Here is a 20,193-nt window from a genome sequence, read left to right on the forward strand (position 1 = left end):
GGACCTGGTCCCCAGGGAACCCCTGCCTAGAGAGCCCAAGACCTTCACCCACATCCCATGGTGGTGGCGAGGAGCTGAGAGACAGGAACACAACCAAAGAGCGACGGTCTGGGAAAAGCAATAGCGAGCCCAGAAGACAAAGAGGAGAAGAAGAGAAAGAAGAGTGGGGCAAGGCGGTTGCAGCTCACCTTGTTCAGCAAGGAGGAGAAGGCGAGAGAAGTGGATGAGGGACTGTGCTGTGGCACTGGCTTTTATACTGGCCCAGACCGCCCCAGGCCCAGAGGCGCGCCTTGAGCATGTAATGTGTTTACCAACAAGCTCATATTTTATGGAAAGCAGCACAATTAAAGAAATGGGGTGGTTGTTTACCTTCCTGCAACTCTGCCTTTTCATTTCCCTGTCCATGACTGGTCCCTTCAGCCACACGGGCTCCTTTCAAGTGACAGCATTAGAGGCCAAAATGTTTCCGGGGAAATGACACAGCACTGAAGGAAGAAGATGAAGGCAAGGAGAAGGACATGGCCAATCTGGTCAGGTGATGCCAGCCTTGCACCCTCCCAGGCTTTCTTCTGAGGCTTTCTCCTAACATCTGTGACCTCATTTCCTTCCAAACCCGTCACTCAAGTCACACTTCCAACACGGTTCCTCTGCGAGGACCAGCCACGTCCCCAGCTTTACCTACAGAGCTGCTCAGGCTGTGTCAGGCACCAGCAATCCAAGAGTGTCAGCTCTGCCCTTCTGCAGCAGATGTCAGGATCTGCCCAGAAGTGCATGACAGGGGGAAGACTCAATGCTCTGCACAGCATTTCCTGGGGCAGAGGAGGAGCTGAATGTCCCCAGGAGGAATGACAGTCCTGCTTGGGGCACCAGCCGCATGCCTCTGACACCACAGCTGGCTCCTCTGTGCAAAGGGGGACAAATTCCCTTCCCAAATTATAATAGGACTCCCCCAGAGAAAGGCAAATCTCTAATCACAGAGGCCCAGGCCACATTCCTCATTTCAGATGATGAAGAGAGCCTAGATGCCGGACTGTGTTAACCTGATGATGACAGTAAAAGTCCATCCAAACAGAAGTGTTGTCAGGGCTCATTGTGAGCCAGTTGCTCCCTGCTGGTTGAGCCAGGAGATGAGTATTATTACCAGCCAGGAGGGCAGCAGCCTCACCAGCAACGGCCCTGGTGACAATGCCCAAGCAAAAACATGCAGAGACAGAAGTCCGGTGCTTCCCAGAGTCCAGCTGATCTCTCAGGTTCATGGTGATGAAGCAGAACAGACATCCAGCAGGGCAGTCAGCCTACGGGACAGTAGCAGATCCACGGATGGGAACCCTGGTGAACAGAGCCCACTGATTGCTCTCCAGGGCCATAATAATGCGACAGACCCAAGGGGAAGCTGGGAATTGGATGGGCAGCTCTGGGCCTCAGTCAACAGGACCCAACAGGTCCGGCATAAGGAAAGCTGCAAGATCAGAAGGCATACACTCCTGCCACCAAGCTGAAGGAAGGTCTAAGGGCTCAGGACAGAGCTCAGATAGGGCCCTGGGTCAAAGGGGAGAGGCAGGAGACACACACTGCAGCTGAGGCTCTAAAGGGCCGTTGGACCTGCTGTTCCTGCACTCAGGCCACTGATGGGCAAGCAGAGGGTATCTCCTGTGCACCCGGGACACAGGGCACCTCCTCTATCCATCACCACAATGCAGGGAGAGGACTTCTTCCTTCAGGAGAAGAAGCTTATGTTCATATCATAAGTGCAAAAATCTGTCTTTTCTGATTATGGCTCCTTTCAATTACATCCCGGGCACAGAAAATCCACAGGAGGAGTCTCCCACCAGACCTTGATACCTCCACAATACGTGCATATGGCAAGGGTCTGCCTCGACATCTCCAAAGCCCTGCTGTGCCCAGCTCCCTCCAATCATGTGCCACAGGTGCTGCCTGCCCTCCCTGGTACCATCTTTTCACCCATCCATGCTTCTGCTGCCATCTCCCTGTGGCTCAGGAGTGCTGATGGAGGGAGCATTTCCCCGCGGCCTTCCTGCACAGCGGGCACAGGGGGGTTGCTGACAGCAACTCTTGCAGGGAAGACAAAGCTTTAGCTATGGGGAAAGCAGCGTAGGGGTTCCCACGGTGTATGGGACAGCAGAATAGGGGCCCCTCACTCTACGTGAAGCAAGGCTGAGGGGCATTGGGCAAAACATCACCTGTGGAGCACTAGAGCTTGTGGGAGGAAGGGATAGGCAGCTTGGCCCCTGTGGAAGGAACAACCACCATGTCCCAGTGGGCTTTACCACACCAAGTACCTCCCAGCTCCACGCACAGGCAAATGAAACTTCGCTCCATGATGTGGGTGGCCTTGCCGTCCAGGGCAGGAATGCAGGAAAAATCAAGGGCTGCAGCCTCAAAAATTTCTTTCTGTCCTTCCTCCAGTGATCAGAGGACAGAGAGGGACTTGCTAAATGGCCTCACCTCAGTGTCATGGGCCACTGGCTAGCTGATTTCCCAAGCAGCAGTTGTGCAGCTCAGCGAATGTTGATGAGCACTTCCAAAAGAGTTCTGGGGTCAGAAGTGTTACAGTTCCTTGGACATCTCTCAACACACCAGAGATGTCTCAGAGCCATGGAAAGCACCTCAGGGGTTGCTAAGAAACACAAAATCTGTTGTTCAGGCTAAAAGGATGAGGGTGACTTTGGGAAGACTACATCCCATGTACAGAACACTGCAGTCCTGGTAACCATTTCACATAGACAGAGGCTTCCAATACCCAAACAATGAGGTAAAAGCAACACAGCCCTTCAGCCACCCCCTTCCGAGCAAGGCATCCCATTTCCACCTGGACTCTTTGGCAGGGCATCCCAGAAGGAAAGGAACACAAGGAAACATGAAACTACAATGCAGCATAAATTTTAATGAGTCTAAAGAGAGAAACCAAGCAGTGCATGTTGGAGGGACCCCGGTCAGGCTGCTACAAGGGCATCTGACAGTCAGGAACCCATTCACAGCCATGGGACACACATCTTCCTCCACACACATGGGGAGATGGGGATAGGAAGGGCCCCTCTCTGCTTGCCTCTGCATGAAGCCATGGCACAGGAGAGCAGGAGACAACAGGGACTCATGATGTGGAGAAGAAAGCAGGAGAAGCAGAAGACATCAGCTGGCCGTGTTCCCAGCCAGCACAGGCTGGCACCTTGCTTCCCTCCCTCGTCTGCAGGAGGGCACGAGGGTGCTCAGCCCCTCTGGAAACTCTGGCCAGCAGCTCCATCCTCAGTCCGGCACCTGGCTTTGGGTTCCTGGTCGATGCACTCACGGGACGTCCAGCCCGGCTCTAGCAGGGCAGGCACCTTCTGCCAGAGTAGCGGCCACCAATGCCAGAGAGGCCAAAGCCCCCGGAGTTGATGGGCACTCCCTCCTCACTCAGGATGCTGCCAACAGCAGCGGAGGTGGTGGATCCCACGGCGGTGTTCTGGGGGAAGGAGCTGAGGATGGGGCCGGGCAGGGTCACCACCACGGGAGAGGGCTGGATCACCACGCGGGAGTCCTGGCACTGCCTGACGCAGGGCTCGTTGCAGCTGTTGGCAAGCGGGGTTGGGCCACAGGGACGGCACAGATCGTAGCAGGACATGGCGGCGGGTCGGAGGTGCACCTGGGAGAGAGGGCAGGGAAAGCACAGGCAGCATGTGAGGCACCGCCTGAGAGCCGGCTCGCCAGCAGAAAAGGCACAGCCTGGGGAGCAGGGACAGCCTGCACAGGGAGCAAGGGAGAGTCAAGGGACCTGGTCCCCAGGGAACCCCTGCCTAGAGAGCCCAAGACCTTCACCCACATCCCATGGTGGTGGCGAGGAGCTGAGAGACAGGAACACAACCAAAGAGCGACGGTCTGGGAAAAGCAATAGCGAGCCCAGAAGACAAAGAGGAGAAGAAGAGAAAGAAGAGTGGGGCAAGGCGGTTGCAGCTCACCTTGTTCAGCAAGGAGGAGAAGGCGAGAGAAGTGGATGAGGGACTGTGCTGTGGCACTGGCTTTTATACTGGCCCAGACCGCCCCAGGCCCAGAGGCGCGCCTTGAGCATGTAATGTGTTTACCAACAAGCTCATATTTTATGGAAAGCAGCACAATTAAAGAAATGGGGTGGTTGTTTACCTTCCTGCAACTCTGCCTTTTCATTTCCCTGTCCATGACTGGTCCCTTCAGCCACACGGGCTCCTTTCAAGTGACAGCATTAGAGGCCAAAATGTTTCCGGGAAAATGACACAGCACTGAAGGAAGAAGATGAAGGCAAGGAGAAGGACATGGCCAATCTGGTCAGGTGATGCCAGCCTTGCACCCTCCCAGGCTTTCTTCTGAGGTTTTCTTCTAACATCTGTGACCTCATTTCCTTCCAAACCCGTCACTCAAGTCACACTTCCAACACGGTTCCTCTGCAAGGACCAGCCACGTCCCCAGCTTTACCTACAGAGCTGCTCAGGCTGTGTCAGGCACCAGCAATCCAAGAGTGTCAGCTCTGCCCTTCCGTGAGATGGAGCACTGCTCTTCAGAGAAAAAAGCCTGGCTCTTTTCCCTCTCCCCCCCATCAGCAGCAACTAGAGGTCCCCAGCCACCAGCACACATGGGTTTCAGAAAGAAGGATGCTGCTCTGACGTGAACACTTATTTATTGCTTCACCGCTCCTGTTAAACTGAGATGGCAAGTTCCCCTCTCCAAACAAAGGCAGGTGCTGGGCACCAAACACATCTGCTTTCCTCCTGCCCGTTGTCCTTGATTCAGCTTCTGCTTTGGCTCCACGTACTGATGGGAGAGCACACACATCTCCAAACACCCGGCGAGATTTCCATGCCACAGATCCCCCTCCACAGAAACACGCAAAGGGCTGGCAGCGCCAGCAAGGACAGTCTGGAGAGCAGCAGATGTCAGGATCTTCCCAGGGGTGCATGCCAGGGGGAAGACTCAATGCTCTGCACAGCATTTCCTGGGGCAGAGGATTAGCTGAATGTCCCCAGGAGGAATGACAGTCCTGCTTGGGGCACCAGCCACATGCCTCTGACACCACAGCTGGCTCCTCTGTGCAATGGGGGACAAATTCCCTTCCAAATTATAATGGGACTCCCCCAGAAAAAGGCAAATCTCTAATCACAGAGGCCCAGGCCACATTCCTCATTTCAGATGATGAAGAGAGCCTAGAAGCCGCACTGTGTTAACCTGGTGATGACAGTAAAAGTCCATCCAAAGAGAAATGCTGTCAGGGCTCATTGTGACAGTTCCAGCACCCTGCTGCACCCAGATCCCTCTGGTCACGTACCCCAGGTGCTGCCTGCCCTCCCTGGTTCCATGTTTTCACCCATCCATGCTTCTGCTGCCATCTCCCTGTGGCTCAGGAGTGCTGATGGAGGGAGCATTTCCCCGGGGCCTTCCTGCACAGCGGGCACAGGGGGGTTGCTGAGAGCAGCTCTCGCAGGGAAGACAAAGCTTTAGCTATGGGGAAAGGCAGTGTAGGGGTTCCCACGGTGTATGGGACAGCAGAAGAGGCGCACCTCACTCTATGTGAACCAGGGCTGGGGGCATGGGGATAAAAACATCACCTGTGGAGGACTAGAGCATGTGGGTGGAAGGGACAGTGCTCCTCTGCTACATCCCCTGTGGCAGCAGCAACCACTGCATCCCAGCGCAGCAGACCTCACCTGCTACCTGCCAACTCCATGCCCAATCTAACTGTCACTTTCTTTCTTGGTATCGATCATTGTGCAGTGCAGGGGCGAAGGGCAGGGAGAAACAATGGCCTGACTCTGGAGAGTTTCTTTCCTTCACTCCACTGCTGATGAGAGGACAGAGAAGGATTTGCTAAATACCCTCAGCTCAGTGCCACGGGCCACAGGCCATACAAACACACAAGCAGTGACTGTGCTGCAAACATTGATGAGTACTTCCAGAGCCTTCTGGGGGCTACAGTGAGATGGTTTGGGGGGAGAGGTAGAAGGCTGTTGGCACTTGGGCATCCGTTAAATGTCTTAGAGCAATGAAATACATTGCAAGGCTTTTCTGAGAGACACAAATAGTCTCATTTTCAGGAGACATTGATGTGGGTGGCTCTCAGAAGGCCATGTCACATGTGAAGAGCAGCCCCATCCAGGTGAACAATTCATTGCTATTCGCCTCATCCAAAGCCCCCAGGGAACATAGGAGTCCACCACAAACATTCAGCCCCATCTTTGCACTCTATAACGTCTCATTTCACCCTGAATGTTTTCACTGGGCATCCCAGGAGGGAAGGAACACAAGGAGACATTAAACTACAATGCAGCATAAATTTTATTGAGTCTAAAGAGAGAAACGAAGCAGAACATGCTGGGAGGGACCCCAGCCAGGCTGCTACAAGGGCACCTGACAGTCAGGAAACCCTTCAGAGCCATGGGACACACATCTTCCTCCACATACATGGGGAGATGGGGATAAGAAGGGCCCCTCTCTGCTTGCCTCTGCATGAAGCCATGGCACAGGAGAGCAGGAGACAACAGGGACTCATGATGTGGAGAAGAAAGCAGGAGAAGCAGAAGACATCAGCTGGCCGTGTTCCCAGCCAGCACAGGCTGGCACCTTGCTTCCCTCCCTCGTCTGCAGGAGGGCACGAGGGTGCTCAGCCCCTCTGGAAACTCTGGCCAGCAGCTCCATCCTCAGTCCGGCACCTGGCTTTGGGTTCCTGGTCGATGCACTCACGGGACGTCCAGCCCGGCTCTAGCAGGGCAGGCACCTTCTGCCAGAGTAGCGGCCACCAATGCCAGAGAGGCCAAAGCCCCCGGAGTTGATGGGCACTCCCTCCTCACTCAGGATGCTGCCAACAGCAGCGGAGGTGGTGGATCCCACGGCGGTGTTCTGGGGGAAGGAGCTGAGGATGGGGCCGGGCAGGGTCACCACCACGGGAGAGGGCTGGATCACCACGCGGGAGTCCTGGCACTGCCTGACGCAGGGCTCGTTGCAGCTGTTGGCAAGCGGGGTTGGGCCACAGGGACGGCACAGATCGTAGCAGGACATGGCGGCGGGTCGGAGGTGCACCTGGGAGAGAGGGCAGGGAAAGCACAGGCAGCATGTGAGGCACCGCCTGAGAGCCGGCTCGCCAGCAGAAAAGGCACAGCCTGGGGAGCAGGGACAGCCTGCACAGGGAGCAAGGGAGAGTCAAGGGACCTGGTCCCCAGGGAACCCCTGCCTAGAGAGCCCAAGACCTTCACCCACATCCCATGGTGGTGGCGAGGAGCTGAGAGACAGGAACACAACCAAAGAGCGACGGTCTGGGAAAAGCAATAGCGAGCCCAGAAGACAAAGAGGAGAAGAAGAGAAAGAAGAGTGGGGCAAGGCGGTTGCAGCTCACCTTGTTCAGCAAGGAGGAGAAGGCGAGAGAAGTGGATGAGGGACTGTGCTGTGGCACTGGCTTTTATACTCGCCCAGACCGCCCCAGGCCCAGAGGCGCCATTTGTCTATAAGTTGTTGTCAACAATTTCATATTTGATGGTAAACATCCCACTTAAGTGAATGGGTTTCAGTGTTTACATTCCCTGCAACGCTGCCTTTTCATTTCCCTGTCCATCACAGTCCCCTTCAGCCACACGAGCTCCTTTCAAGTGACAGTAGTAGAGGACAAAACGTCTCTAGTAGAATTGACAACAAAATTCGGGCAGACATTTCAGCCAACTGGGTGGAGTGGTGCCTTATTTTCAGGTGATGTCAGCATCTCTATGCTCCTGAGGCCTGCTTTTAGCCTTTGATGTAATGAATGCAGATTTTTTCATTATAAACCTAAGATTAAAGGTCAGTCTTTTTCATGCAGGACTGGCCAAATCCATTGCTCTCTGTGGTTCCGAGTCCTTTTATGCTTTGTTTAGTATCTTTTTTTTTTTTTTTGTGACGGAGACTATACTGTTGGGGTTTTGAACTTACTTTTGTATCTCTTACTGCCCTTAGAACAAATCAGACGGTTTTGCCTCTCACTTTTTTCAGCATTGCCTAGAGTTCCGCAGTCACCAGTACAAGAATGTTTCAGAAAGGATGACATTGGTTTCCCACAAGGAAGTGTTAGTTACCCACTGCTGTGATCTTGCAGAAACAGCTCCCTTATAACAACCTCTCATGGATTCAAACCTCTTCCTTCTTCCATTCCCCATGTCCATACCTCAGCTTCTTTGGCCTTACGTGCTGATGGGAGAGCACATATTGCTCCAAACACTCAGCGACATTTCCACGCACATATCACCCTTTGCAGAAGCGAGGGTTGGCGGCGCCAGCAAGGGCAGTCTGGAGAGCAGCCGATGTCGGGATCTGCCCAGGTGTGCATGCCAGGGGGAAGACTCCATGCTCTGCACAGCATTTCCTGGGGCAGAGGAGGAGCTGAATGTCCCCAGGAGGAATGACAGTCCTGCTTGGGGCACCAGCCGCATGCCTCTGACACCACAGGTGGCTCCTCTGTGCAATGGGGGACAAATGTCCTTCTCAAATTATGTTGGGACTCCCCCAGAGAAAGGCAAATCTCTAATCACAGAGGCCCAGGCCGCATTCTTCATTCAGGAAGATTAAGGGAGCCTTTAGTTTGACAGGAGATAATGATCTAAGCATATATACATGCAGAAGAATTCCCCAGTGTGGCTGCAACAAGAAGCCCTGAGTCTAATGGAAATATTTCCTTCAAACATAAACATGTTTTCATTACCCTCAAACCGTACTGAGCACCAGTTTTATATCCTTGGCTATTCATCCTAAAATCAGAACATTTATTGCAGAGAAGACCTTTCCTACCGTGTCTCCATTGCACCTGACTCAGCTCCCCATACTGAGGGCCTACATAAAGGTTTAAGCATTCTGACACACCCTGCACCCTCTGGGTACGTACTGAGGATGTTTCCTTCCTTCCCTGGTTTGATCTTGACCTTGCTTCTGCTAATGATTCAGCATGGCTTAACAATCCTGGATGAGAGTGTAATTCTACAGGGTCTCAAGGCAGATCCTGGCAGAGCGGTATTTTGAAGGAAAGCTTTCTTTCAGGGAAGAAGGTAACCATATGGTGCAAACATAGGATTACTGCGTAAAATAGTCTCTGATTATGTCAAAATACAGCAGGGAAAAATGCAAAGCATTCCCCACAGAGAAAAAAGATCACAGAAGGAGGGCAAAGGCACGAAAGCTGAAAACTAAAGTTATATTTCCTTTTACACAATTACTGTAAATGCCACCTGGCCCTTCAACTCCTTTGGGAGTCCATTCAGTTCCAGGGTGTTGAAGCTTAAGGGAGGGAAAGTCAAGGTCACATTGCGGGTAATACTGTGCAAAGAGAGCCTGGGTCAGGTGGGAGTTAACCAACACAGAAAAGTCACTTTGCAAGTCAAAGTCTTGCCTCATCACCTGAAAGCCCATCTCCAACTTCACTTGCTTCTCACATGTCCCTTGTGGGAGCTCCTGGACACCCTTTGCCTACTCAGACAATACCACAGAGCCCTCCACTGCCCCATCTCTCTTCCAGTGACCACAGATCTTGAGGGCACTCAGCTCCTATAGGAACAAGAAGGTGCCACAATGGACCTTTCCGCCCACCCCTTTCCCTGCAAGGCATCCCATTTTCCAGTGGACACCTTGGCTGGGCATCCCAGGAGATAAGGAACACGAGGAGACATGAAGCTACAATGCAGCATAAATTTTAATGAGTCTAAAGAGAGAAACCAAGCAGCACATGCTGGGAGGGACCCCGGCCAGGCTGCTACAAGGGCACCGGACAGTAAGGGAACACTTCACAGCCATGGGATACGCATCTTCCTCCAAACACATAGGAGGATGGAGATGGGCAGGGCACCACTCCACCTCCTTCAGGATGAAGCCATGGCACAGGAGAGCAGGAGAAAACAGCGGCTCATGATGTGGAGAAGAAAGCAGGAGAAGCAGAAGACATCAGCTGGCCGTGTTCCCAGCCAGCACAGGCTGGCACCTTGCTTCCCTCCCTCGACTGCAGGAGGGCACGAGGGTGCTCAGCCCCTCTGGAAACTCTGGCCAGCAGCTCCATCCTCAGTCCGGCACCTGGCTTTGGGTTCCTGGTCGATGCACTCACGGGACGTCCAGCCCGGCTCTAGCAGGGCAGGCACCTTCTGCCAGAGTAGCGGCCACCAATGCCAGAGAGGCCAAAGCCCCCGGAGTTGATGGGCACTCCCTCCTCACTCAGGATGCTGCCAACAGCAGCGGAGGTGGTGGATCCCACGGCGGTGTTCTGGGGGAAGGAGCTGAGGATGGGGCCGGGCAGGGTCACCACCACGGGAGAGGGTTCGATAATCACCCGGGAGTCCTGGCACTGCCTGACGCAGCGCTCGTTGCAGCTGTTGGCAAGCGGGGTTGGGCCACAGGGACGGCACAGATCGTAGCAGGACATGGCGGCGGGTCGGAGGTGCACCTGGGAGAGAGGGCAGGGAAAGCACAGGCAGCATGTGAGGCACCGCCTGAGAGCCGGCTCGCCAGCAGAAAAGGCACAGCCTGGGGAGCAGGGACAGCCTGCACAGGGAGCAAGGGAGAGTCAAGGGACCTGGTCCCCAGGGAACCCCTGCCTAGAGAGCCCAAGACCTTCACCCACATCCCATGGTGGTGGCGAGGAGCTGAGAGACAGGAACACAACCAAAGAGCGACGGTCTGGGAAAAGCAATAGCGAGCCCAGAAGACAAAGAGGAGAAGAAGAGAAAGAAGAGTGGGGCAAGGCGGTTGCAGCTCACCTTGTTCAGCAAGGAGGAGAAGGCGAGAGAAGTGGATGAGGGACTGTGCTGTGGCACTGGCTTTTATACTGGCCCAGACCGCCCCAGGCCCAGAGGCGCCCTTTGCACAGGGAATGTGTTTACCAACAAGCTCATCTCGCATGCAAAGCAGCACAATTACAGAAATGGGGACACTGCTTATGTCCCCTGCAACGCTGCCTTTTCATTTCCCTGTCCATCACAGCCCCTTCAGGCACACGGGCTCCTTTCAAGTGACAGCATTAGAGGCCAAAGCCTTTCCAGGGGAAATGACACGTCAGCACAGGCAGGTGATGCCCCACTGATGAGGACGGCCCCACTTCACCTCTTAATGCCAGTCTCCTGCCCTCCAGGGCCTCACATTAAAGTGTTTCCTGATGAAAGGGGAGGTCTCCACTTAACCCTGAGTTTTCAGCTTGGACAGGCACAGCCAAGGGTCGGCACCATCAGTCGCTCGCTCTCATGCTCTGCTCACACACACTGCATTAGGCATCGCCTTTCCAGCCAGGGCACCTCTGCCTTCGCTTTAACTTTGGACTCTCTCTCTCTGAGCTTTGAACTCAGCAGAAGCTGGCCTGACTCCTTTGCCATCATCCCTGTCTCTTATACACATCTTCCTGGCACTGCCTGACGCAGGGCTCGTTGCAGCTGTTGGCAAGCGGGGTTGGGCCACAGGGACGGCACAGATCGTAGCAGGACATGGCGGCGGGTCGGAGGTGCACCTGGGAGAGAGGGCAGGGAAAGCACAGGCAGCATGTGAGGCACCGCCTGAGAGCCGGCTCGCCAGCAGAAAAGGCACAGCCTGGGGAGCAGGGACAGCCTGCACAGGGACAAGAGAGGATTAGGAGATCCAGCCTTACACTTCCCCTGGAAAGAGACACTAACACTTGATCTTGCTTCCCAACAGCATGGCAAAAAGAACAGAGATGCTGTGAGCAGGATCGAGGACCACAGCTCTCAGCAAAAGCCACACCAAGGCAAAGACTCAGTTGAGGCCAGAAGAGATAAAGTAGAAACACAAGGAAAAGACAAAGGCGTTGCAGCTCACCTTGTTCAGCAAGGAGGAGAAGGCGAAAGAAGTGGATGAGAGACTGTGCTGTGGCACTGGCTTTTATACTGGCCCAGACCGCCCCAGGCCCAGAGGCGCCCTTTGAGCATATAATGTGTTTACCAACAAGCTCATCTCGCATGCAAAGCAGCACAATTACAGAAATGGGGACACTGCTTCTGTCCCCTGCAACGCTGCCTTTTCATTTCCCTGTCCATCACAGCCCCTTCAGGCACACGGGCTCCTTTCAAGTGACAGCATTAGAGGCCAAAGCCTTTCCAGGGGAAATGACACGTCAGCACAGGCAGGTGATGCAGCCAGCAATGAAGACAAGACTCTACCACCCCACCAGCTCTTACCATCTCTTTGCTCTCCAGGGCCTCACTTTAAGGCTTCTCCTAATGAACAGGGCATGTCTTCTGGCAACTATGAAATGCAAAGCCAGACTTAAAAAATCTTTTCTGTGACAGGAGTCACCATATCCATTGCGTAACCTAATATCTAACTCCATCAAATTTAGATATGAATTCCCCAGTCACCTTGGATTCCCTGGAAAGTTAAGGCTTAGCAATTAAACATCAAGAGAAACCCTTATGATCTTTGGCCTTCCTTAGCTTATCTGGAGAGCCTCCAGCAACCCCCGAGTCAACAGGAGAAGGATGTTAGCGAAGCAGAGACATTCCTCTCCGACACACACTAATCCTACTCCGCCCCCCACACCCAGCGCCAAAGGCCAGGTTTGGGCCTTCCCAAATGTTTCTTCTTCTGCTTCAAGGCTACCAAACATTTCTTCTTTGTGCCTCTACACTAATTCAATAACAGGTACTGCGAAAAGCTTGTAAAGCTTTCCGTCAGACATCAAGACTCATCACAAGCGCTCATGGTCTGGCGATGTCAGCAGGAACACACTGGAGGCAAGGAGACAGCAGGATGTGCATATCCCACAGCTTCGTGCTAGTCCCTCCATCAGAGGCTACAGTGAGGGTGTGCCAAAAGGCTCCAACGTGCTGTTGCACCCAGGTCTCTCTGGTCACGTACCACAGGTGCTGCCTGCCCTCCCTGGTTCCATGTTTTCACCCATCCATGCTTCTGCTGCCATCTCCCTGTGGCTCAGGAGTGCTGATGGAGGGAGCATTTCCCCGCGGCCTTCTTGCACAGCGGGCACAGGGGGGTTGCTGACAGCAGCTCTTGCAGGGAAGACAAAGCTTTAGCTATGGGGAAAGGCAGTGTGGGGGTTCCCACGGTGTATGGGACAGCAGAAGAGGGGCTCCTCACTCTACGTGAAGCAGGGTTGGGGGGCATTGGGCACAACATCACATGGAGGACCAGGGTATGTGGCAGGAAGGGACAGGTGGCTGCTTCTCTCCTACGTCACCACCTACGTCACAACTCCAAGCATGAGCAATGTAACTTCCCTCCCTGATGTGGGTGGACTTGCAGTCCAGGGCAGAAGGACAGGAAGAAAAAAAAATGTCCAGATCCTGAAGAATTACTTTTTTTCCTCCTCTGGTGAGCCAAGGAAGAGAGAAGGACTTGCTCAATGCCCTCGCCTCAGTGTCACGGGCCACATGCCGTGCAAACTCACCATCAGTGACTGAGCAGCTCCTCCAATGTTGATTAGTACCTCCAAAACGGAGCTGGGAGGCACAAAGAGATGATCTCAGGTCAGAAGTGAAGGCTAACAACTCCTTGGGCTTCTGTCACACATCACACACCTCTTGGGGCAACAGAAGGTGTCGCAGGGGGTTGCTGAGAGACAAAACGAGTCTCCTGTTCAGGACAAAGGCTTGTGGGTGACTTCGGATGGTTTTGTCAAATACAAAGGACGTTCCCCTCCAGGTGACCATCTCAGTGGGACACCCACTCAGTGCAAGAGCACCACATTCTTTCAGCCACACTTTTAGCCTGTTTGGGATCACGTTGGCTAATGCAGCCCACTGTTGTAACCTCGGTGTTTTTAGACAAAATGTTCTCAGCAGGTTGAGGGAGTTCATCCTTCCCTTTCGCTCAGCAGTCATGAGGCCACGCCAGGACTACCGTGTCCAATTCGGGGCTCTTCAGTGCAAGAGAGACATGGGCATAAGGGAGGGAGTCAAATGGAAGGTCACGCAGATGATTAAGGGAATGGAGTGTCACCCGTGTGAGGAAAGACTGAGAGCTAGGAAGAGCAGGACTGGGTGCAGGGGGGCTTATTGATGTATTTAAATACCCAAAGGGAAGGTGCAACGAGGAAGGACTTGGGCACATTTAAGTGCTGCCCATAAAGGGACATGAGACAATGAGAACAAAAGGAACCATGGAAAGATCCATTTCAAAATCAGGCACCACTTTTCTACTGTGAGGGTCACCAAGCGCTGGAATATGTTGCCAAGGGAGATTATGGAGTTTCCATCTAACAAATACCCAAAAGCCATTTGGACCTAGAGAAACTAGATACAGATGGAGCTCTTTCAGGAGGGGGTTGGACCAGATGACGTCCAGAACGCCCTTCCAAACTCACTTATGCTGTAATTATGTGATTTTTAACTGAGCACTTCAGCTGGGCATGCCAGGAGGGAAGGAACACAAGGAGACATGAAGCTATAATGCAGCATAAATTTTAATGAGTCTAAAGAGAGAAACCAAGCAGCACATGCTGGGAGGGACCCCGGCCAGGCTGCTACAAGGGCACCTGACAGTCAGGGAACACTTCACAGCCATGGGATACGCATCTTCCTCCAAACACATAGGAGGATGGAGATGGGCAGGGCACCACTCCACCTCCTTCAGGATGAAGCCATTGGCACAGGAGAGCAGGAGACAACAGGGACTCATGATGTGGAGAAGAAAGCAGGAGAAGCAGAAGACATCAGCTGGCCGTGTTCCCAGCCAGCACAGGCTGGCACCTTGCCTCCCTCCCTCGTCTGCAGGAGGGCACGAGGGTGCTCAGCCCCTCTGGAAACTCTGGCCAGCAGCTCCATCCTCAGTCCGGCACCTGGCTTTGGGTTCCTGGTCGATGCACTCACGGGACGTCCAGCCCGGCTCTAGCAGGGCAGGCACCTTCTGCCAGAGTAGCGGCCACCAATGCCAGAGAGGCCAAAGCCCCCGGAGTTGATGGGCACTCCCTCCTCACTCAGGATGCTGCCAACAGCAGCGGAGGTGGTGGATCCCACGGCGGTGTTCTGGGGGAAGGAGCTGAGGATGGGGCCGGGCAGGGTCACCACCACGGGAGAGGGTTGGATAATCACCCGGGAGTCCTGGCACTGCCTGACGCAGCGCTCGTTGCAGCTGTTGGCAAGCGGGGTTGGGCCACAGGGACGGCACAGATCGTAGCAGGACATGGCGGCGGGTCGGAGGTGCACCTGGGAGAGAGGGCAGGGAAAGCACAGGCAGCATGTGAGGCACCGCCTGAGAGCCGGCTCGCCAGCAGAAAAGGCACAGCCTGGGGAGCAGGGACAGCCTGCACAGGGAGCAAGGGAGAGTCAAGGGACCTGGTCCCCAGGGAACCCCTGCCTAGAGAGCCCAAGACCTTCACCCACATCCCATGGTGGTGGCGAGGAGCTGAGAGACAGGAACACAACCAAAGAGCGACGGTCTGGGAAAAGCAATAGCGAGCCCAGAAGACAAAGAGGAGAAGAAGAGAAAGAAGAGTGGGGCAAGGCGGTTGCAGCTCACCTTGTTCAGCAAGGAGGAGAAGGCGAGAGAAGTGGATGAGGGACTGTGCTGTGGCACTGGCTTTTATACTGGCCCAGACCGCCCCAGGCCCAGAGGCGCCCTTTGAGCATATAATGTGTTTACCAACAAGCTCATCTCGTATGGAAAGTGCCCCTTCGACTGAAACAGGCTTTGGTTTGATCCGTGCAATGCTGCCCCTCCATTTCCATGTTAATGCGAGGTCTATTCCGCCCTGGAACATTTTTCTATGTGACATAATCAGAAATCAAATTAATTTCATGGACAGCTCTGCTGATTCAGTAATTCTGACGTTTATGGCGATCTGCTTAGAGAGGAATGCATTTTTCCTCCTCTATCATTTTAGTCACTGGCTTGTCTTTCCAAAGCCATTTACAAATTAGAGTGATGCGAGAGTCATCTTTGATAGCTACAGGTATTTTACTGTTTCTTATGATTGCGCCACATCATTTGAATCTCTCATTGAGAGTGAAATATATTTTTTTTTTCATTAAATCCTAATTAGGTCACATACCTTGCATAGTAGCGAATATTTGTCACTCGACATTAGCTATTTCGTTTCAGGAACCGCATCATGTCCTATAACTTTTTGTGTTGCTACCTTCGCATTTTGCAGAATGTCCAGCTGCTTTTAATTCCCAACACCCGCGGTACCATCAGAATGTTTGAAAAGTGTGTTCTTCCAAGTCAGCTTAACACTTTGAGACATTTTTCAAAGCAAATTTCCCCTTAACCCACAGAGCAATTTCTATAAACACTCAGAGTGTTGGGTTTTGGGTTGTTTGGTTTTTTTTTTCCGTTCTTCCAGGAGGAAGCTGAGGTCTGTTTGGAGTGTCTCTTATGTTTTAACATGGAGTCAGAAAATGAAGCAACAACTTGTATGGAGAATCCTTTCCTGACATCAGTCAGACTGAGAATTACCTCACCAAGCTGAGACTGAAGATTTTCAGACTTTATGGACTCATGAGTATGACAGGTCATCTGTTTCTACCGGGCCGGATACTGAATTGCACATTTAAACCCCATTGTGCAATCTCAGACAGTCCAGACACCTACAAAATACAGAAAAAAAAACCCCTCTTCTCACAACAAGATTTTTAATAATTCATGTACTAATAGCAGTGAAAACTGTGACAGAATGAGGATAAAAAACCATCCCATTAAATGTTTGAGGAGAAACTCAATGAAAAAGGTGCTGCCGGTGTTGAGAGATGCTGACTCTAGGAGTTTAGCACAAGAAAATTGTTTTGTTTTTTTTTTTAAGTGAACCAGAGTCGTTCTACAAAGTATTTCTCAGTGGAAACACACTGTTCAGCATCTGGTGTTGGATATTGTTTAATGGGCAATTAGTTTCCTTGGTCTAATTAGGGGTGTAATATGTTTTTATGTACTGGCATAACAATTCAGTATCCAGAACATCTACTTATAGTGTTCACACAACTCTGCTGTAGGAAAGAAATGAAAGCAATTGAGAACGCACGGGAGGACGGCATCCATGCAATTTCTTGGACGCGTATTTTCAGTCGATTTATTGCCATGCCCAAACACAGGAAAGCAAATGCTTCGTTCAGGTGGTAGCAGACAATCGTCTCTACTACATTCAAATAATTTTAGTTGGTTAATCAAATTAAGAAAAAAGAAGAAAGTCTGAGGCTTGCGTGTTTACGCCATTGCATGAAACATTTCTGAAGTGAGAAATGTTTCATTTCACTCATGAAAACAGAGCTGAACACACCACGAGCCCAGCAAAACAGCAATTAAACCGACTGTGAAAGGGTAAAATTATCCACCCAGCAGAGTTCCTACAAAACATCCCACCCGGATTTGCGATTTTATTTTTTTACTGGTTTAAGAGTTCAGCTCAGAGGAAAACCACACTCGTCGGGAATTCATCCTGGAGCAATCATTGAGGTGGAGTAAGGGATCGGTTCCAGGATTAATAGAAATGGTTTTATGGAATATTCTTTCAATAAAAAAAATAAAAAAAAAAAAAAAATATTTTACTTCAGGTTTTCTACCTAGCAATATCAGAATCTTGATCTTTCATTTACGTCCATTACATATTTAAAAGCCACTGAGGCGTGTCTGTCTGCGGATCCCCGGGGCCGTGTAACAATATTGACGTTTCTCTTTTGGCTTCTTTAAAGGAAAGAACTTCAAAGTTAGTCCCATACATTCATTAATGGTTGAGACACACAAAGTGCGTAAACGATGTAAATATTGTGAGTTTATGACAAAATTTAAAGAGTTATGTCACTTGGATAATGACATCATTTTAAATTTGAGAGTCACGGTGGCTCCCTAAGCAGGCAATATTTCATGGCTTCAGAAACCAGGGTTATTAATTTTTTCATTAAAAAGTAGTTTTATCTGTGTCATCATAATCACCTTTCATAAAACTTCTGGAGCAGACCCGCTGCTACTCTGGATTCTACAGAGCGCAGCACCACTGCGTGTCCTGGGCAAGAAAATAAGGTTGGAGTATGAGGTTTTTGGAAATCACCAACGCAAATCATTCGCTTCCTCAAGCATCAGTCTGCTGCCGCAAGCTCTGTGCCTGTCCCTGTTGTTCCCACAAAAAAAAAAAAAAAAAGGGTTTTATACAAATCTTAAGGTTTTCACAGCATGTCCTTCTCAGTGAAAAATAAATTCCTCAGCTCTACTAGGAGAAGACTAAGGTGCCTACCCGCAGAGCTAGAGCCAGACGTCTGCTCCAGATTCACAACCCCGCTGCAAGTGGGCTGCTTCGGGCTAGACCAGGGTCTAAGACTTGCCGCGACACCGAAAAAAAAAAATAAAAAAAATCTTGGTATAGCGTAATCGCATCTATCTCGATGTGCTGTTTAGTCAGAAATCGGTATTTTGTTTCTTATTCTTTAGACAAGGACATTTCTGGGCATCTTAACCCTTCCTGACGCATCAAGGACCATGCTTCGGTTGGTCCCTGGGGTATTTATTTGGGCATCAACCCGGATTAAAGGGTTTGCCAGTAAGAATCAGGGTGAAAAGCTGCAGTCGACGAGGATTTACAAAGATTTTTTTTTTTTTTCATCTTGGAGCTGTTGTGTCAAAAGCCATATAGCTGTCGGCCCACAGGATGAGCTGGTCAGGGAAAGTGTTTCACATACTCCGAGATCTGCCCTTCCCTACAGACAGATTTCCTGTCAAGCTGTTTACCTGCTACTTGTTTTGCTTCTCTAATAGAGCAGTAAAATTTTTTTTTTTTTTTTTCCTCTGTAAATCCCTCCTAAATTATGGCGTGTGTTGGAGGGATCCCTGGGGCAACAACTCTTATCAGGAAGCTCTGCGTCCTCCTTGGATCAAATGTCGTGTCGCAAGTACTCATTAATGATTTATACAGGCCGAGCGCTGTGTTATTATACTTAAAATGTGGTATTGGCTTCAGACACCCATGAATTGAGTAATAATACCCCTTTAAGATAAACAGATCAAAGTCACGTGTGTCATCCCACTAATCAGCTCATAATCAGGTCATGATTCCTGACCTCATAATGCTACTTTCTTCTTTTTTTTTTTTTTTTTTTTTTTTTTTTTCACCCCTCAGAGTCTTGGGTGACCCTGGATCCCAGCAGACGCAAATAAACTCCTTTCCACGGGTTTTTATACCATGAAGGCTAAAGCCTTATAATTTTTAATCCTTTTTTTTTTTTTTTTCCCCTCAGGACACAAGTCATCTCAGTGCCAGATTATTTTCCCCTTTTTGTGACTGTATTTCAAGAGCCGGCCCCTCGTCGATGGCACAACTGCTAGTGGGTTTAGCGCGCTGCCTATTGTCTGCCTGATGTTCTTGTTCCTTAGTCACCTTTCCCCTCCAATCATTTTCAGTTGGGGTACCCGTAAGGACGGAAGACAGGTGGGCTGGGAGCTGGAGCGCACCTCTTAGAAAGCATAAACTTGCCAAAGTACTAAATATTTCCAGTTTTTAAACTCGGAACAGCTGTGGGACGCCTCGTTTTCAAAGCAAATGACTTCTAAAAATCGACATCCTTTGAGGCTGCGTGGCCGCCGAGGTCTCATCATTTTTCAACGGGACTGAACCTTCGCTTTCACTGTAAAGCAGGAGCGGTTTGGGTGACTCCTTTTTTAATTTTGCCTCCTTGGATGGCTGTCGCAGCACCGAATCCAGACTCACGGGGCTCTCAGAGGGAGGATTACAGGGAATCACTAAGCTCTGTATGAGGCAATATCGAAGATCGTGGCCTCTTTAGTGGCCTCTGTCATCGGCCATACCCGAGGAACCTGCATGCTTAGGCAGAGCGAGTTCAGCTTACCTGATATATATATATATATATAGGTGGAAGGAATTTCTTTTTATTTTGCTCCTTAATTTCCGTACTCCTACACTCCAAAGCCGCTGGATCCTAACCTCAGACAGGTGGTATAATTTTGCAGTAGACACTCTGAGCAGTCGGCTCTACGGACGAGGTTGTCGAGCGGAAAAGAGGACTCGCGCTCCCCTAACGCTGGGATTCCACCTGTAGCTGGGTGTAAAAAAAAAATCTCCCTTCGCGGGTTTGATGTCTGATCTTCCGTAAGAACACAAGTAAATCTCTTTGGGCGAGGTGTTCCCACTGCTGGGGTACCACCTTATCTTGTGGAAGATCGGGAGATTTTAATATAACAAGCGTTCATCCTCCACCATCCTTCTGTCAAAATCATTTAATTTTCTTAGTTACTATTTTCCTTTTTTTTTTTTTTTTTTTTAAAAAAAAA

General features: G+C 51.2%; 5 protein-coding genes across 6 annotated transcripts in view; all 5 read right to left on the bottom strand.

Moving 5' to 3' along the window:
* The window catches only part of LOC113488668 (feather beta keratin-like), a 3,380-nt gene extending 3,168 nt beyond the window's left edge, over positions 1–212 (bottom strand). The window contains exon 1 of the mRNA XM_026863950.1: positions 189–212. The gene's annotated coding sequence lies outside the window, so the exon portion shown is untranslated. The remainder of the gene's footprint in view (positions 1–188) is intronic.
* A 2,918-nt stretch (positions 213–3,130) lies between these two features.
* Positions 3,131–3,980, bottom strand: LOC113488666 (feather beta keratin). The gene is made up of 2 exons (XM_026863948.1): positions 3,957–3,980; positions 3,131–3,643 (listed from the first exon to the last, which is right to left on the bottom strand). Exon 2 carries the CDS (start codon positions 3,620–3,622, stop codon positions 3,326–3,328), a length of 297 nt encoding a protein of 98 aa, XP_026719749.1. The 5' UTR covers positions 3,623–3,643; positions 3,957–3,980; the 3' UTR covers positions 3,131–3,325.
* A 2,548-nt stretch (positions 3,981–6,528) lies between these two features.
* LOC113488667 (feather beta keratin) lies at positions 6,529–7,378 on the bottom strand. The gene is made up of 2 exons (XM_026863949.1): positions 7,355–7,378; positions 6,529–7,041 (listed from the first exon to the last, which is right to left on the bottom strand). The coding sequence occupies exon 2, from the start codon at positions 7,018–7,020 to the stop codon at positions 6,724–6,726; it is 297 nt and encodes a 98-aa protein (XP_026719750.1). The 5' UTR covers positions 7,021–7,041; positions 7,355–7,378; the 3' UTR covers positions 6,529–6,723.
* A 2,648-nt stretch (positions 7,379–10,026) lies between these two features.
* Positions 10,027–10,745, bottom strand: LOC113488670 (feather beta keratin-like). The gene is made up of 2 exons (XM_026863955.1): positions 10,722–10,745; positions 10,027–10,408 (listed from the first exon to the last, which is right to left on the bottom strand). Exon 2 carries the CDS (start codon positions 10,385–10,387, stop codon positions 10,091–10,093), a length of 297 nt encoding a protein of 98 aa, XP_026719756.1. The 5' UTR covers positions 10,388–10,408; positions 10,722–10,745; the 3' UTR covers positions 10,027–10,090.
* A 3,991-nt stretch (positions 10,746–14,736) lies between these two features.
* Positions 14,737–20,193, bottom strand: part of LOC113488669 (feather beta keratin-like) — an 8,934-nt gene continuing 3,477 nt past the window's right edge. The window contains exons 1-2 of one of the 2 annotated variants that reach the window (XM_026863953.1): positions 15,442–15,465; positions 14,737–15,128 (exon numbers count right to left, since the gene is read on the bottom strand). In XM_026863953.1, the coding sequence (XP_026719754.1) occupies positions 14,811–15,107 (297 nt within the window). In that variant the 5' untranslated portion in view covers positions 15,108–15,128; positions 15,442–15,465 and the 3' untranslated portion in view covers positions 14,737–14,810. Of the gene's footprint in view, positions 15,129–15,441; positions 15,466–20,193 lie in introns of those variants that run through there. The other variant, XM_026863954.1, reaches the window with a different exon arrangement.

This window comes from Athene cunicularia, assembly GCF_003259725.1.
Source record: "Athene cunicularia isolate RWA chromosome 25 unlocalized genomic scaffold, athCun1 chr25_part1, whole genome shotgun sequence".
Classification (NCBI taxonomy): Eukaryota; Metazoa; Chordata; class Aves; order Strigiformes; family Strigidae; genus Athene; species Athene cunicularia.